The sequence below is a fragment of the Dryobates pubescens genome, chromosome 27 (assembly GCF_014839835.1).
Source record: "Dryobates pubescens isolate bDryPub1 chromosome 27, bDryPub1.pri, whole genome shotgun sequence".
Lineage (NCBI taxonomy): Eukaryota > Metazoa > Chordata > Aves > Piciformes > Picidae > Dryobates > Dryobates pubescens.
In genome coordinates this window covers 6,816,570-6,834,755 of record NC_071638.1, presented here as the reverse complement: position 1 = coordinate 6,834,755, position 18,186 = coordinate 6,816,570, and the positions used below count along the sequence as shown (strand labels likewise).

The window sequence follows — 18,186 nt, the reverse complement described above, 5'->3', positions numbered from 1 at the left end:
GAATCTAAATATAACACTCTGTAGTTAAGTAATGTCCTTTCATGCCTGTTAAAATAAGGAGGGCAAAAACTATTACTGCTGTTAAGAAGAGTAGTCACTGAACTGGCAAGTTGAAGGTTTTTTGTGACTGTGTCACAGAAAAAAATAAAAAGAAGTTAATTTCTTTCAGTACATTTCTCTGAGAAAAAAAAGAATAGAATAGAATAGAACAGAATAGAATAGAATAGCATAGAATAGAATAGAATAGACCAGACCAGACCAGACCAGGTTGGAAGAGACCTTCAAGATCCTCACATCCAACCTACCTTCCAACACCACCTAATCAACTAAACCATGCATTAAAAATTCTTCTACCTGTTAACAATAGTGAATACTGCTGTCTTAAGGCATCATTAACAACATGGGTTTGTGTTAATTTACCTGACTACTGATGCTTGTTTTCATATGACCATGGGAATCTAGGTGAACACCACCACACTGCCAATTAAATTGACAGACAATAATAAACACCGAGGCTTTAAGAAAGGTGGATGGTACAGAATGGTGAAAGCTTGTGTTCAGCTGAGATTGTCTCTTGCAAAGGAGATGAATTGTTAATGTGCTTTTATCCCAGATTTCTAGAAGAACTGATGAGGTGTGGAAATTAAGACGACAGTTAATGGCCACTGAGGAAGAAGACAGTTTATCATATCCTCCTCTGAATGTAACCACTGGAAATGATACATGCATCCTATTTTATGCAAGGAATTTCAGCCTCAAAGCCAATAATTCAGTTTTTATAGATTTGACAAATGTGACATTTGTATCCCAGAATGTGAATATTTCTTCCTCTGAGTGCTCAGACACCAACACGACGTGAGTAGCAAAAGAAATGTCATATCATAATATATGCGATTCTGAAAGTTAATCAGGAATGGTGCAATGTCAAGTCACACAAATTTAATTTTCTCCTTCTAAAGGATCAAAATAAAAAAAGTAAATTGAATATTCTTAGAAGAAAGCTTGAGCAAATATCAAAAAAATGGTTTGGCTGCAGCCTCTGATTTTCACAGTTCTTTCTTCTTGCGTTCCTTACTTCTGTGCTTGTTTATATTTGGTCCAAACGGGTTTCGCTGTGCCCAGTCTTATAACCACAGAAATCTCCACTGGCATTAATGAGAGCATCATTTCATTGCAAAAATTCCCTTGAAGGGAAGTATTGCCAGTTACTGGGTAGCTCAAGAGGAGACTGGGCGTGGCACTTGGTGCCATGGTCTAGTCATGAGGTCTGTGGAGACAGGTTGGACTCGATGATCCTCGAGGTCTCTTCCAACCTTAGTTATACTGTGATACTGTGATACTGTAATTCAGCCAGAAGTACATTAATGAAACAGGATCTCTGTTTTCCTTTACTTTGAAGCACCTGCTCTTGGGTAAAAAAACTACCTAGAAATATTTTGTCATATTTTTCTGTGTACTGAACCTTTGCTGTATGACTTTTGTAATTGCCTATTGATTTAGAATATTCCCTTCGACTGAAATGTCACAATGATCTAATTAAAGCTGACTACTCTAACATTAAAAATCTGTTTCTTATTCTTAGACTGTCATTAAGATACACAAAGCCTGTGAATGGAATCAGCAGCCTAGAGATAAGGTAACTTCTGATCTGTTCTTAAATGTACAAAGCCTGTTTGTAAATTAGGAGGGGAAAAATAAAAAGAAAGGAGGAGGAGTTCAGTGAAAATGTTTTTGAAATGATTATTATTTACTTTGTGTTTTGAGGAGTTATTATTCAGGAGAACAATAGTACAGTCTCTGTATAGGTAATGCATGAATATGTTCAGGTAAAGTTCTGAAAAACTGGGGTAAGCAAACAATGATACTGTAAGGATCTGGTAGATGAAATTCCCTGTTTTGCTGATAGGAGCTGGTCACAATCCTGTCTTAGGGAAATCTGTGATTTGTAAACCATTCTAGGGACAGCTGAAATCCACTTGCATGTCCCAGGTTGCATTCAGTCCTACTATGCATTACTGATGTACTTTGTCATGGCTAGCTTGTGGTTAATGAGGTCTCCAAAACCTTCTGCTCCATGGATGATGACAAGACCACACTTCTAGCATGGGGAAAGAAAAGCTAGAAAATGGAAAGACTTGAAAAGACATGAAAAGGCATAGGGGGAACTTGGAACTGTTGCTCTCACTGGTGGATTCTATGGATGCAGAAAACATTTGCTACTGTTAGAGGGCTGCCATCCTGCTGCTGGTCCACAGACAGTTCTTTCCTCAGTAGCAGGAACAGCATTTCTTAAGCTCTGGCAAAGAATGCTTTTATTTTTCATTTAGGTACATCAGTTAGTTGCTTAAATTTATTTGGGAAGCACCTGGGCCAGGAAACTTGCACTGAATTAAAGTTGCATGTGTCAGAGGATGAACTGGGTATTTGCTTGGGCAGTAGAAAGGTGAATAACTTTTGCTATCTAAAATGATATCTTGCTTGAATAAGGGAAACCGAAATAAGGAGGGGAAGCTTAAAGTGGTAATGTAGGAGACGGAACTTGATCAGTGTTTTGGTAGGACAGTAAAAGAGACACATGGCACCAAGATGATAAGAACAAATGAATAAATACCAGTATTTACAGTGAGATAGAAGGACACTTCACATTTAGGTAAAAGGACCCACAGAAGGACTTCTTTTTTTTAAGTCAGTGATATGTTTGGAGTTGTATTTGGAGAGCACAGAGACACTTGCAGTCATCAGCAGTGACCATGACAGGCATCAGCAAAACAAAATTGCTTTGTTATTTAATATGTTCCCTCAATTAGGGAATACTGCTGTTAGTATAGCATTTTTACTCTTTTTGGCTTTTGTAGTGAGCTGCATAGAGGATCCTTGAGAAATATCTTTGGTGTTAGAGTCAAGCATTTATTGTTTTCAAAACTATAAATTAACAGAGGGGCATGCATTTCCCAGAACACCACAGGGAATTAAGGATTTCCAACTTAACTGGATCCCATACCAAAAATACTGGTCTCAAATGCAGACTCCACCCAAGTTATATCCTTACTTTTACTCCAAGTCACAAAATATCACTTCCTCTGCTGCTAGCCTGGTGCTTCTGTCTGCTGTCTGCTCTTCCCATCTCACTCTCATACAGACAGAGCCACCAAAACAGCGCCATGGATTCTCATTCTGTGCTTTTGCTCATGCTAGCAAAGGTCTTAGCTGCTTTCCTGTAATGCCTTTCTGTGTGAATGAATCTGGTTGCTTTCTACATTTGTCCTGAATGTGACTATCCTCAACATAATACCATGCTTTCTAGCAAAATTACAGCTTCAAGAAAATAATATGAATCATGGAGCATTTGAAAATTGTATGGAATGTGACATCGTGCTGCAAAACTAGCTACCAAGTTAACCATTAGATCTTGGAGGGGTTGTTTTCTTTGAAGCAGTCAACAGATTTCACTCAGCTCTGCAACAGGAAATTGCGAACCCTGGGAAGCTACTAAACACCTTGGCAGTTGAAACATTTATTTTAGATGCTGATTGCTGCAGCAGACTTAAGAAGACCAAATGTGGTGTTGGTGCATGCATATGGACTTAATGAGAATTATTCAGATTTATGTTTAGTAGACTGTTTGTTAAAGTCTTATCATTTTAATTACTTCTTGTAAGAAAACTTTAGTGTGGTCATGAAACTGAGGTGCATCTGAAGAGAAGAAATATGAAGCAACTTTGCAGACAGACTGACTAAATTAAAGGATAACATCAGTACAAAAGGTCAATGGTTCATATTTCCTCTCTTACTCTGAATTTTGTTTTTACACCCCTTGAGCCTGTTGTAGTAAAGGCAGAAATACTCACAAAGCTTCTCTTGACCTGTGCTTCTGCTGAAAGATACTATAACAAAAAACTAAAATGCATAAACAGCCCTTCCAAGTGGATCAGAAACTCAGGCTCCACAATAGGTGAGTACTTGAAAAGAGAGTATGTGAATTCCTGACTGCTGCCATGGCTGGTGAGTGATTGAAGTAGATTTGGCTGGCTGAGTTTTGCAGGAGAGTTTGATTTATGGCATTTGACTAGGTGTGATCCAGGTTTTTAATAGGCCTTCAGAGCATTTAGACACAAAGATAGCTAAATTGATTCTTTTTAGTGTATGACAGAGGTGCTTAGCAATGAGAAATAGAACAGAGGAAGAAGTTGGGGGCTGGCTTCCAAGGTAGTCATTGTCTGGGCATTCAACTGTGCTGTGGCTTGTGGGAGGTAGAGTGATTGCTTCTATATTACCCTTTTAACTCATTCCTTCACTCATTAAGCTGTCTTCATTTCAACCCAAAGATTCATTTTATCTCTTTCTCCTGCCTCGTCCTGTTGGTGACAGAGAGTGAGCAAGTGCTTGACTGATGGCTGACATCAACAAGTCAATAGTGTTTATGAAGAAAACTTTCCACTAAAGACACACATGGTTATTTGTGCTGTGTTCTGTTGGATTATCTCTTGATTACAAGACAGTTGTGTAGGCCTCTATTAGCTAGCATAATACAACACTGAATGGCATATAATGCAAATGAAAAGATATACTCAGCAGAACCAGAACAATCCACTGACGTTTTAATGATTCAGCAACACTATTCACCTTGTTTATCTCAGCATGCTTATTGTCAAGAGCTTCTAAAACCTGTGGAGATACTTTATAAACTATGTTTTCCCTTCTGGTTAACTTTGGTTACACTTCCTATTCAAGATGACTCTTGGTAAGATTAGTCTGCCTCAATAAACAGGACACAAGCAAGACAAAGAGGAACAGAGCTTAGAGCCAAGTCTGCATTTTCCTCCCTGTAACTGTCATTTAGTTAGGTGTAGGAGATCATCCCTTGAAGACACAGAGTCACACCAAAGAGGACCACGTTCAAATAGATGAATTTGTTCATCAATAAAAGAGGCTCTAGCTTCATCATCACGAGCTGGATCCAGAGCCTGCCCTTACCACCACTAGTCTACGAACTGACACTAAGCAGCTCCCACCTCCTCCTAGCAGCTGTAGTAGTTACTTCATCCTCTACAAACAGATGCTGTCTTCCTCTCTAGCACAAGCAGTAGCTTCATTCGTTCTCCTGCACTTGCCACTGAGAGGTGAGCTGTTAGGGAGAAGTTGTAGAATGTTTCTCATTGGGCTAGTTTTAGAAAAGTGAACTCTGCAGCAGGGGTAGGAGAAGCAGGCAGTAGTTTTGGCTTGAAGAAGCATCATCACAGCTGAAGACATCCAGATGTTCAAGCACCTGTCTGCCTTCTCTGGGAAAAGGTGTCAAAGTGTGTGGAAGTGCAAAGCATTAGTATTTTCCCCACTTAACGTTGATAAGTACTTCACTGTTGTTGGTGCCCTTAACATGTACAGAATACAATTGACCCAAGAACCATGTTTTAAAGTCTTTTAGCTAACAGTTGTGTTTCTTTCTGAGTCTTCTCAAACAGTAGCAATTCCTTTTTAGAAACATCTCTCCTTGTAATGATTAGCCACATGAGATTGTCATCAGTAACAGGTGGTGGCATTTAGAGTTCATCCAGTTATCTCACACAAAGGGCGTGTAGCCTGTGACCAGGAATTGTTTGCCATAGAATCAATAAGGTTGGAAAAGACCTCAAGGATCATCAAGTCCAACCTGTCACCCAAGACCTCATGACTACTAAACCATGGCACCAAGTGCCATGTCCAATCCTCTCTTGAACACCTCCAGGGATGATGACTCACAATACGTGCAGTACAGTACAGTACAATACATGCAGTACATACTGGCTGTGATAAAGCTTGCTTCCTGTATTTGCTCTGATGTTTAATAGAACACAGCATTTCCTGTAAAAGCCAAGGTACTTTCCTCTTTGTATAAAACATCTTTATCTCTCCTCCTCTTGTCATTTCCAATATTGTACTCATTCTATTTGCCATCTACTCATTGAGAAAATACTAGACTAAATGAAATATTTCCATTGATTTTTGCCGTTTGAATGTGTTTGGGGCTTTTTGTTGTTGTTGTTGTTGTTGGGGGTTGTTTGTTTTTGTAATTTAATGAATTATAGATGCATCAGGTATTAGTTAAATGTCTGCTTATTGGAGACTATTCACTGTCAGTTGTTTGGAAAAATGCTAAGGATAAAAGCCTGTATAATTGAGTTAGCCATGTTCAATGAGTTCATTCATTACGATTTTCATCTCCTAAATCCACAACTCATATAAAATTTTGATCTTTGGTGCAAGGTGAACTCACACAAATAAACTTGTTCACATTTGACAAGACTCCAAAGTATTTCCTTGCTTACTGCTTTTCTTATCTTCTCAGCAGAAGTACAGAGCACACCCAGCACCTGTGGCTGGCACAGAAATTTAAGCAAACTTCTCTGAGATTTTACCTGGCCTTTAGCTTGTGCCTGTAGTGTTGCTAATGAGACGCCACTGAAGTACTGTTCAGATTGTGTTATATATCAGGGAAACTTTCCTTTCTTCTAGCAATTAATATGTAGGCTAAAACATGTTTTAATTTTGTGTGAATGTGGGCTAGATGAAGTTCAAATTTACTTTTTCTTTTTCACTGGTGCTTGCAGTTGAAAGTTATTTGGAAAGAGCAGTCTATGCTCAAAACATAAGGACTGCTGTGAGGAAAAAAAAGTCCTTTTGTCACCTGAATGACACTGAGTTCTAGGCTTCCTTCACAGCATTTTGAAACTCTTGAGGATTATGATGCTATATAACTCAAAAGCCACAGATTACTGGAGAAATCAAACACAAACAAACCCAACAGGGAATATTTTCTCTATATATACATATGCACTATAGAGCATAAAATATACAGGCAGCCAGCACCAGAACAAGAGGACACAGTCTCAAGCTGCACCAGGGGATGTTTAGGCTCGAGGTGAGGAGAAAGTTCTTCACTGAGAGAGTCGTTCGCCATTGGAATGTGCTGCCCAGGGAGGTGGTGGAGTCACCGTCCCTGGAGGTATTCCACAGGGAATTGGACGTGGCACTGGGGCCATGGTTTAGTCATGAGGTCTGTGGTGACAGGTTGGACTTGATGATCTTTGAGGTCTCTTCCAACCTCGGTGATTCTGTGATTCTGTGAGTACTTATTTTCCAAACCTGTCACAGCTGTATGTAAGTCTTCTCCCAAATTTTAATGTCTACCTACAGCATTACCTGCTGTGTACAGATATATTAGAATATTTTATTTTGCAGCAAGTCTCACTTTCTGCTAAAAAAATTCCTCTTCTAAATGCTTTCTGGTTATCAATAAGTAAAAATAAATCTTCAGCAGACTATATAGAGCAATACATACATAGTTCAAGTAAGGTTGAATTGTTAAACAGCATACAATAAGGAAAAGAGTTTATTATTTCCTTATGCAACAACTTGAATACGTAAGAGGAACTGGATGAAAAGTGTTGAAGACTAGGACATATTCCTTATCTCTAAAGAATCAGGATGTACACCTGGATAGTCTCAAATATTTCTGTGTCAGAGCATTTGGAAAGTGTTCAGAATAGAGTGATACTAAAATATGTATATATAAATCCCATGATTATAAATTATTGGAAACTGCTGCAATACCATATATAGACCTTTTCAAAATGAGAAAATAGTTATTTGTGCCTAACCCACAAAAGATTGAGAAACTAGAGCTGATGACCCCTTCCCACCCTCAGAGGCAGAAGACTTTTTTGGGCCCCTCAGTTTAGGAAGGACATCGAGACACTTGAATGTGTCCAGAGAAGGGCAACAAGGCTGGTGAGAGGCCTTGAGCACAGCCCTGTGAGGAGAGGCTGAGGGAGCTGGGGTTGTTTAGCCTGGAGAAGAGGAGGCTCAGGGGTGACCTCATTGCTCTCTACAACTACCTGAAAGGTGGTTGTAGCCAGGAAGGGGTTGGTCTCTTCTCTCTAACAACCAGCACCAGAACAAGAGGACACAGTCCCATGCTACGCCAGGGGAGGTTTAGGCTCAAGGTGAGGAGAAAGTTCTTCGCTGAGAGAGTCGTTAGCCATTGGAATGTGCTGCCCAGCGAGGTGGTGGAGTCACCGTCCCTGGAGGTGTTCAAGAGGGGATTGGACGTGGCACTTGGTGCCATGGTCTAGTCACAAGGTCTGTGGTGACAGGTTGGACTCGATGATCTTTGAGGTCTCTTCCAACCTTGGTGATACTGTGATACTGTGAACTCTGTCATCTTCTGCAAATTCAGACTTTTGCAAAGGAAATTGCCATTTAGGCATTTGAGCCAGTGAAGAATTGCAGTGATAAATCAGAGAGAGTATCATGCCTGTACCTATCACAAAAGCAGTTTTCAAAAAAAAATCCCATAAAATGTTTATTGAGAGCCACTGCAGGCCTACTGACAGTCTCTCGGGTTCTGCTCAACTGATTGTATACTGTTGGTAACTGATGAAATGCTGCACTGGCAGAGGTCCTTGAAGAATGAAATTGCGTTTGCTCCTTGCCTGCCACAGCGATAGAAAGCTGTGCTTACGAGATGAAATTCTAAGAAGCAGTAAAAAACATATTCACAGCATCTCTTCCCTTATCAACAACCTTAATGACATGGGAGGCCAAGCTAAGATAACAGCTGTGACGTTTGCAGCTAGCAATATTGAGCTGTTATCTGCCACCACGACTTTATCAAATGAATATGAACATTTTTTTCTTCTGTTATTTTGACTCTTTGTTTTCTCTCTTGTCTTCCTAGGTTTTTAATGTCCAACAAGTTCTACGAAGGCTCAGCTAGAAACTGGTCTACTTTAAATTCTGTTGAAATTGTACAGGATGGAGAAAAGTTTTCTGAATTTCATGTTTCTGCCATCTCTGCTCCTGCAGAGTATTCATTTCATTGTCAGCTGGTGGGAACAAGCAATCTCTATCCTGCAAGGTTGATTCCATCTGACGAATCTGAGGCAAAATACTGGGAAGTTTTCATTTCCAGTTTGCAAGTGAGTACACATTGCCAATTCCAAGAGCTATTACTTGATATTGTAGGTGCTGAATGACACACATCCGTAATTCCCTCACTTTCATTTCAGCCTCAGGGAAAAATGTGCAAGAAAAGCTGCTCCCCCTAGGTGAGCTATTCAATAAAAAGGGGCAAAAAAGTTGGCAGTTGCTGAACAGTAAGAACACAAAAGCACAGCTTTGAAAAAACCAAAAAAGCTATGAAGTTGTCCACAGAAAAGAAAAGCCAATACACCCAAATGCGCTTAATCAGGCAAAGAATGCCTAAGTTCCCATGCTTGTTTAATGAATTGGGCTGCTATTGGAAACATGATCCTCTTAGGCCAGTGGCTTTATACTGCTTACTTTATTTTTACTTGATTTCTTTGCACTTTGTTTACCTAGGAAAGTACAGCTTAGTGTGGTTCTTGTTTTCAGTGGCTTAGAATGTCTGTACTTCTACAGAGAGAAACAAAGCCCAGTGCAATTAGATTTAAAGGTTTGCCATGGACTTCAACTGGAAGCAGTAATAGAGGCAATATTGACCTGACATAGATTTTATGTGTATTTAGTGCTGTAGTATAAGAGTAGATATGTGAGGTGGAGATGATTCAGTAACAGATTCAGTATCACTAAGGTTGGAAGAGACCTCAAAGATCATCGAGTCCAACCTGTCACCACAGACCTCATGACTAGAGTAGGGAGGCCACTACTGCCCACTGCAGGCTTGAACTCACAACCTTCCCATTAAGGGTCTTATGTGCTACCAACTGAGCCACACTATGATTGTACCTTTATTATTGTGAGCACTGATTCTGAGTTTTGAGAACCACATCAGCATTTTTAACTTCAAACACTGTTGCTCTATGGGATATCTTTGATTAAAGAGATCATGGACATGAAAGGAATAATTCCAAATTGGACTCCATTTGTCAAAGATGAGCTAACCCCATGATAATTGGATATAAATGCTGATATAATTATATTTATGATTTTGGTAACAACCCAAATCTCAGTAACCTGAGTCCAGATTTGACATTTCTGCTTAAACAATGGAAATTTTCAAGGAACAGCATCGTTGCTCAGATTTATTTCCCACAAATTCCACACCAATGTTGTGAAGGTTCTTCTTGATGATATTTTTTATGGAGAGGTCTGAAAATACCTGAGTCCATGCAACTGTGCTTTGCCTAGTCAGTTCTTTGAAGTTACACTCTGGAATTGTGAGGCTGTGGAACTACATGGGCTATGAAAATATAAAGCTTCCACTTACAATATATAGAATCATAGAATCAATAAGGAGGGAAGAGGCCTCAAAGATCATCAAGTCCAACCTGTCACCACAGACCTCATGACAACTAAACCATGGCACCAAGTGCCATGTCCAATCCCCTCTTAAACACCTCCAGGGATGATGACTCCACCACCTCCCTGGGCAGCCTATTCCAATGGCTAACAACTCTCTCTGGGAAGAACCTTCTCCTCACCTCCAGCCTAAACGTCCCCTGGCACAGGTTGAGACTGTGTCCTCTTGTTCTAGTGCTGGTTGCCTGGGCAAAGAGACCAACGCCCGCCTGGCTACAACCTCCCTTCAGGTAGCTGTAGACAGCAATAAGGTCTCCCCTGAGCCTTCTCTTCTCCAGGCTAAACAATCCCAGCTCCCTCAGCCTGGTCAGGCCTGGTCCTCCTCCTTCCTGTTACATTCGTGCTTCTTCAAAGGACTTCAAAGGAGTGGTATACATATACACATATATATATATATTCCCCATCCATCCTTATTCCTTACCTTTGTGAACCCTTCCTGTTCTTGTTTTTTATAGATATATATATATATTTATAACAAAATTTTTACCTATTTCCAAACTGACTCCAAATTATTTCTCAGTTGATTTCCTCCTTCCCTTTCCTTTTTTTCCCTCTTGATCGGGAAAGAGGAAGGGGGAGCTGGGGAGGCATTCTCAGCCTTGCCCCCATCTGAGCTCTTAGATCCCAGTTAAGGCTCAAACCACCACACATTTCTAAGCCACAAAAATTAGATGTTCAGTAAGAGCCACTTAAGAGCCATGAAAACAGCAGATTTTAGCCTTTGTCAAAGGTCAAATTATGAGAAAACTCCATTCCAAAAAGTACTAAACAAAATAATGGTCAATGCAGGCCAGTATGACCAAGACAAACAACACTGGTCCAGACACTAGAATTAAAACTTCTCCAGTACAGAGACCTCTATCCAAAATGGTTTTATAAATATATTTAAAAAGTTAGAGAACCACAAGTAAACATTTTAAATTGTTCCATAGATAGAAATACCACTAGAAGTCACATTTTTGTCTCCTACCTAGGATCTAACACCTCCGGAGAAATGATAAAACTTCAGAAAAGCAATAAAAGAACCCTGAATATACTTCATCTCCCACCTAAAATAAGACAAAGTGTTTTAAGAATGCACAATTAAAGCTTTCACCCTGAAGGTTCAGTAAGCATAATCCTACTTAAAAACCCCCAAACAACAACCCAACAAACCAAAACCCGAGCAAACACAATAGGATTGGCCTGCATTAGGAACAGTGTGGCCAGCAGGAGCAGGGAGGTCATTGTGCCCCTGGACTCTGCATTGGTTAGGCCACGCCTTGAGTCCTGTGTCCAGTTCTGGGCCCCTCAGTTTAAGAACAACATTGAGACACTTGAACATGTCCAGAGAAGGGCAATGAGGCTGGGGAGAGGCCTTGAGCAGAAGCCCTATGAGGAGAGGCTGAAGGATCTGGGATTGTTTAGCCTGGAGAAGAGGAGGCTCAGGGGTGACCTCATTGCCCCCTACAATTACCTGAAAGGTGGTTGTAGCCAGGTGGGGCTTGGTCTCTTCTCCCAGGCAACCAGCACCAGAACAAGAGGACACAGTCTCAAGCTGCACGAGGGGAGGTTTAGACTCGAAGTGAAGAGAAAGTTCTTCACTGAGCGAGTCGTTCATCATTGGAATGGGCTGCCCAGGGAGGTGGTGGAGTCACCATCCCTGGAAGTGTTCAAGAGGAGATTGGACGTGGCACTTGGTGCCATGGTCTAGTCATGAGGTTTGTGGTGACAGGCTGGACTTGATGCTCCTCGAGGTCTCTTCCAACCTTGGTGATTCTGTGATACTGTGATTATAAAATTCAGTATTCCTGGCTCTAAATCAGAAGTGATAAAGTCTTTCTAACCCAAATATAACTGTGTAGTGTTTCAGAGAGCTCTTCTAAATACGGTAGCAAGTGGGAATTGTTTTCTGGAATTTCAATCCAGTTTTTGAATATAAATGACATAAATCATAACCTGCTTCTGTCTTTATCATAAATAAGTCTTTCATATGACATTTCACAACTCCTATTCATATTCTCATCGGTGGTTAAAGCAGTGGCTTAACAAGCAAAGGCTTTGGTAATCAACTGTACACTCTAAAACTGTGCAAACAGTTATCCAACCCAAAAGCTTATTTTCCCTAATCCTGCTTAAATCAGAAGTCTGAGTGCCCGTAGTGAAAACAGGCAGTCTTTGCAAGTTGCCTACCGTGGAAAGATTCTTCTAACAGGCCCAGAAATGCTTGAACTGCTAAAATTGTCTTCACCTTCACAGTATCTAACTAGTCCTTAGCTCTGCATATGACAATAGTTTCATTAAGCAGCGTTCTGGAAGGTGTAGTCATTAATTTTTACACACGTATTCTGTACATGCTATATTTAGATGCCAGAGCATGAATAAACTCAAACCCAGACTGCCTGTATACAAGCCACAAATTCATTTCTTCAATGTTTGTACCAACACCTTTCCTAGGAAGTACAGGCTCTTTTATTACCACAAAGTTTTCCACTTAATTTATTTTAAAGCATAGAGTAATCCTGGAGTGGAAACATAGAGAAGTAGAAATCTGTTATCTCCTTCCTTGCTTAGTGCCTAGTTAAGGAAGAGATTTAAATAAAATAATACTTTTAAAATTTTATGATTTTATGGGAAATAGTCTGTTTTATGGTCTTTTTCCTTGACTGGTAAGTTTATAATGTTTGGTGCTTTCCATAGAATAGAATAGAATAGAATAGAATAGAATAGAATAGAATAGAATAGAATAGAATAGAGTAGAATTAATCAGGTTGGAAGAAACCTTTGAGATCATCGAGTCCAAGCTATCATCCAACACTATCTAATCAACTAAACCACGGCAACAAGCACCCCATCCAGTCTCTTACACACTCATTGCAAAGAATGTGTAAATACATAGGAATCCCAGGATTCATTTATGTTCATAAAATTACTTAAAGACTCAACCCCAAGATCACACTAATTCTTTCCTTCTTTCATTTTCTTCTACTCATTAGATTCCCTTCCTTCTGAAGGAATCAGTGCTTATGCCATTATGTGCACGTGTATAGAGGGGTGGATGTCTTCCCTTCCTTCATAGTTTTCTAATGCTTTGACTGGTTTTGAGAAACGTTTTAGAAAGCTGGCGTACTCAAAGGCATTCAGTTTGCTGATAGCTTGTGCAAAACTGGCATCTAGGCAGAAGACAGATCCCCAAATTAGCTGATTTCTCTGAAGAAAATAATATGGTAAGAATTCAGTCAGTGGCTGGCTTCAAGAATGCAGTCAAAGGAGCAGTATTACAGCTTTTTCTAACTACTGGAAAAGTTCAGATGGGTTTCACACCCAGATCTCACATCTCAATAAAGAAAGTCCTCTCTCTTGTTTGGAGTGTCAAGGATTTATTAGCTAAATAGCTCAGGGTATTTCAACAAATCTCAGAGCCTGGAAAGGAAACCTTAACTCTCAGGTCTTTGAGTGCTGGACAGAGAAATGCTAGTTTCCTTTAACCACATAAAATCTTACCTTCAAAAACTGCCTTGTTTCCCTCCATAATATGCACATATCAACTGGCAGAGTTGATAATGGAACTATAATTTGAGGATCAAAACTGCATGGAATGAAGCTGGAGGTGGGGAGATTCAGGCTGGATGTGAGGAGGAAGTTCTTCACCATGAGAGTGGTGAAGCCCTGGAATGGGTTGTCCAGGGAGGTGGTTGGGGCCCCATCCCTGGAGGTGTTTAAGCCCAGGCTGGATGAGGCTCTGGCCAGCCTGCTCTAGTGTGGGGTGTCCCTGCCTATGGCAGGGGGGTTGGAACTAGATGATCCTTGTGGTCCCTTCCAACCCTGACTGATACTATGACACTAGAAAATTAGGTATTTGACTAAGGAATGATATGTAATAGGTTAGACTTCGGATTTTTCAGACACAGGTTGCTGCCTGCCCTTTTTGTCTCTTCCTGAGTCTGAAGACTTGGAGCAGTGCTTGCAACAGCATTTCAGGTGTTAGGTAGTAGGTTGGACTTGATGATCTCTGAGGTCTTTTCCAGCCTGGTTGATTCTCTGATTTCTCTGATTTCAATTTCCTGTTCCTTAAGTGGTCATTGAATAACAGTGATCACCTGCCCTCTTTGCGACTTTTCTTCTACAAGTAACACAAATTTCTGAACTAGGAAACCTGTTAATTCTATTCTATTCTATCCTATCCTATTCTATTCTATTCTATTCTATTCTATTCTATTCTATTCTATTCTATTCTATTCTATTCTATTCTATTCCATTCCATTCCATTCCATTCCATTCTAATCTATTCTATTCTATTAGAAATGAATTCTGAATCTTTAATTTCCTGGGTGAAAATTGATATGTAGAACATTCACACTCTTTCTTAGGCAGAATGAAGGTGCATTTACTTGTAGTTATCACATATATCCTGAAAGTAGTGCCTAGACTCCACACTTAATAGCACTCACCTATATACCTTTCTTCATTTTTAGATTCAAGGCTTTAATGTTGAAAACGGCCAATTTTCCTACGCAAGTGACTGTACAGGTTTCTTCACTCCTGGAATCTGGATGGGCTTGGTGACATCTCTAGTTCTACTGTGGATCCTGGCCTATGGAATCCATATGATCATGCAGCTCACCACAAACAGCAGATTTGATGATCCCAAAGGTCCAGCTCTGTCAGTTCCTCAGACGGAATAGCGATGTTAATGCTTAATGTTTAATGCGGCTATGAAATCTTCCTTATCGGGTACTTATGATTATTTCTACTTCATAGTGTTGTAACTTAGAAAGATATAGCAGAAAGGTATAATTAAACTACATTTTAAAAAGGATCCTTATGCTTGTCAGAGTAATTCTACTTGGTTATTACTGTCACTTATTAACAGCTATTTGTCTTCAGGATCTGAGGTGAGGCTGTAGAGATCTTACTCTATCTGGCTATTGGAAATAGCATTACAAACTGCCTTCAGATTATATACTATTGGCAAAGAAATGATATCACAACAGAGATAAATAAGAAGCATAAAGTAACTTATTTGATAGGAAAGTACTTATCTCTCCAAGTACGTGATGCTTGATGTTATTTTTTCCCCTGAGAAAAACAATGGAAAATGTATAGGACTAGTAAAGTATAAGTCACTAAATATATGGTCTTGCAAAGTCTTTCCATCACTTTATCACAGACGAGAATGGGTTTACCTTCCCTCTAATGTTATCTTGTTGCTGTCTACAACTACCTGAAGGGAGGTTGTAGCCAGGTGGGGGTTGCTCTCTTCTCCTGAGCAGCCAGCACCAGAACAAGAGGACACAGTCTCAAGCTGCACCAGGGGAGGTTTAGGCTGGATGTTAGGAAGAAGTTCTTCATAGAAAGAGAGATTGGCCACAGGAATGGGAGGTGGTGGAGTCACCATCACTGGAGGTGTTTAGGAAGAGACTCGATGGGGTGCTTGGTGCCATGGTTTAGTTGATTAAACGGTGTTGGGTGATAGGTTGGACTCAATGATCTCAAATGTCTTTTCCAACCTGGTTAATTCTATTCTATTCTATTCTATTCTATTCTATTCTATTCTATTCTATTCTATTCTATTCCATTCCGTTCCATTCCATTCCATTCCATTCCATTCTATTCTATTCTACTCTAATGCTGGTGAAAATTATGTTAAGTAACTCTGACTCATGTGTTTGCTCTAGCCATGGGCAGCTGATGGAGTTACAAAGCAAGACAGGTCCTTGTCCAAACTGATCACAAAATTATACTCAGTGTCATGGCAATGAATGCAACTTTTCAAGGTCATAACCTAGTGTCTTTCAATGTGCCAGGGCAGACAGCATTGTAACAGAGACAAGGAAATTTTCTTTTCCAAGTATCTTTGGAGCAATTATGGGGGGAAAAGCTAATTAGAAGTACTGCGCTACTGTACTGTGTAGGTCTGAGGATGTTTATGGTCATCTCAATGATTCCAGAAGCCTGAAAGCAGTGTGTGCTGAATTCTTCTGCAATTAATAAAGACACTACATATTCATTCTTTCTTCTGTACTGTTTTATGGTGGCTCTAATAGCAGCTACAGAACAGATACAATTTTGACAGAAGTACGTTAGTCACATGGGAAAGATTCTAACTTTTCTGATCTTGATCCATAACATAAGACCATAATGAAGAGGAAAGACAGTTAGAATCAACAATGCAACTAGACTAGCAATAGTTTCTACCCATTATTCCTGGATGTCACATTTTTATTATGCAGTCAAAGAGAATAGAATAGAATAGAATAGAATAGAATAGAATAGAATAGAATAGAATAGAATAGAATAGAATAGAATAGAATAGAATAGAATAAACCAGGTTGGAAGAGACCTTCGAGATCATCGTGTCCAACCTATCATCCAACACTACCCAATCAACTAAACCATGGAACCAAGCATCCTGTCAAGCCTCGCCCTGAACACCCCCAGTGACAGCGACCCCACCACCTCCTCAGGCAGCCCATTCCAGTGGGCAATCACTCTCTCTGTGTAAAACTTCCTCCTAACCTCCAGCCTAAACCTCCCCTGGTGCAGCCTGAGACTGTGTCCTCTTGTTCTGGTACTGGTTGCCTGGGAGAAGAGGTAAATTAAATGCCGCCTGAAGCTATTCCTCCCAAATAATTCAATCCTAACCTGGAAAACAGAGAGACAGCTATCATCTACCTGGCAGAGGTGACTCCTCTGCTGTAATATTTTTCCCAAATGTTTCTGAAAACCTCAAAGAACGCTGCCATTTGATGTACACAAGAACACTGTGTTAGAAAGGCACTTTTTCTGTGCAAGAATTAGTTGCTAGGAGAGACAATTGGACTTGTTTTATTAATTCTCCCTTCAAAGCAAGCTACATGAATGTGACAATTGAAAACTGACATAATAAATATGTGATAGCTAGGAGAGAAGAAGGCTATCACAAAGGACTCGGTTTATGCATGACAGCTATCTTATGACTTTTATCAAGATTCAGCAAAGTCTGGAACATATTTGGTTGCACTGTGGTGCTATAGAAGAACTGAAGAACAGCTTTATGAGGTCACCTAGCCCAGGGTCAGATATCCAGCTGGTGAATGAGTATGGTGAGTATATAGCAGTGCTTCCTGCAGATATTCTTCCATCTTCACCTTACTTAGTCAGAGGTGGTGTCATTGCATTTAATAACTCTGAGTATAATTATAATCCATGAATTTGTTCAGCCTCCTCTTGAGCCTGTGGACTCTCTTAGAGCTCACAGTGTCCTGACTATAGGGAAGCACTGGAGATTTCCATATCCTTTCTTCTCTTGCTTGACTGAGTTGTACTCTGGAGAAGAGGAGGAGAAAACAGAATCTCGTACAGGTTCTACCATGGGAAAGAGATAAGCCTCTTTCAGAAGAGCTCAGATTGGAAGTGATGTTGGAAGAAATGTTTGTTGGGCTAGCTTTTACCTGACTCAGTAAAACTGATGCCATCTGAAATGGGTCAGACTGGACTGTCTGCAGTGTTTGATATTACAAGTTCCAAGGTAAAGGGGAAAACATTTCTGGATTAAAAAACCAAACCAAAATAAAACAAAACAAAACAAAAAGAAGAATGTTTTAGCAAGTAGGGCCTGTGGGAGCATACAGTCTGTTTCAACAGTGAGTTTGGATATGCATGTGATAGAAAGCTGAAGCCATGTGCTGTAGCTCTTGATGTGGTACAGTTGTTCTTATGAGGTCTGTGATAGAAAAGACAGCAGGGGAAGGGAAGGGAACTCCCCACATGCCTAGCTGTTCTGTGGGCCAGGTGAACTGCAATGTGGGGACAATGCCAGTTCATCTTAGAGGAGGATCAAATGTTCACATGTGGTAAGTTGACCTTGGCTCACTGGCAGATGCCTACCCAGATGTCATGGCCTCTTCT

The 18,186-nt window shown here is 40.2% G+C and overlaps 1 protein-coding gene across 1 annotated transcript in view; it reads left to right on the top strand.

Annotated features, from left to right (window-relative positions):
• ATP6AP1 (ATPase H+ transporting accessory protein 1) overlaps nt 1-15,305 on the top strand; it is a 58,801-nt gene extending 43,496 nt beyond the window's left edge. Inside the window, exons 7-10 of the mRNA XM_009896286.2 lie at nt 614-855; nt 1,583-1,636; nt 8,714-8,954; nt 14,772-15,305. Of these exons, the coding sequence (XP_009894588.2) occupies nt 614-855; nt 1,583-1,636; nt 8,714-8,954; nt 14,772-14,981 (747 nt within the window). The 3' untranslated portion in view covers nt 14,982-15,305. The remainder of the gene's footprint in view (nt 1-613; nt 856-1,582; nt 1,637-8,713; nt 8,955-14,771) is intronic.
• Nucleotides 15,306-18,186: the final 2,881 nt, after the last annotated feature.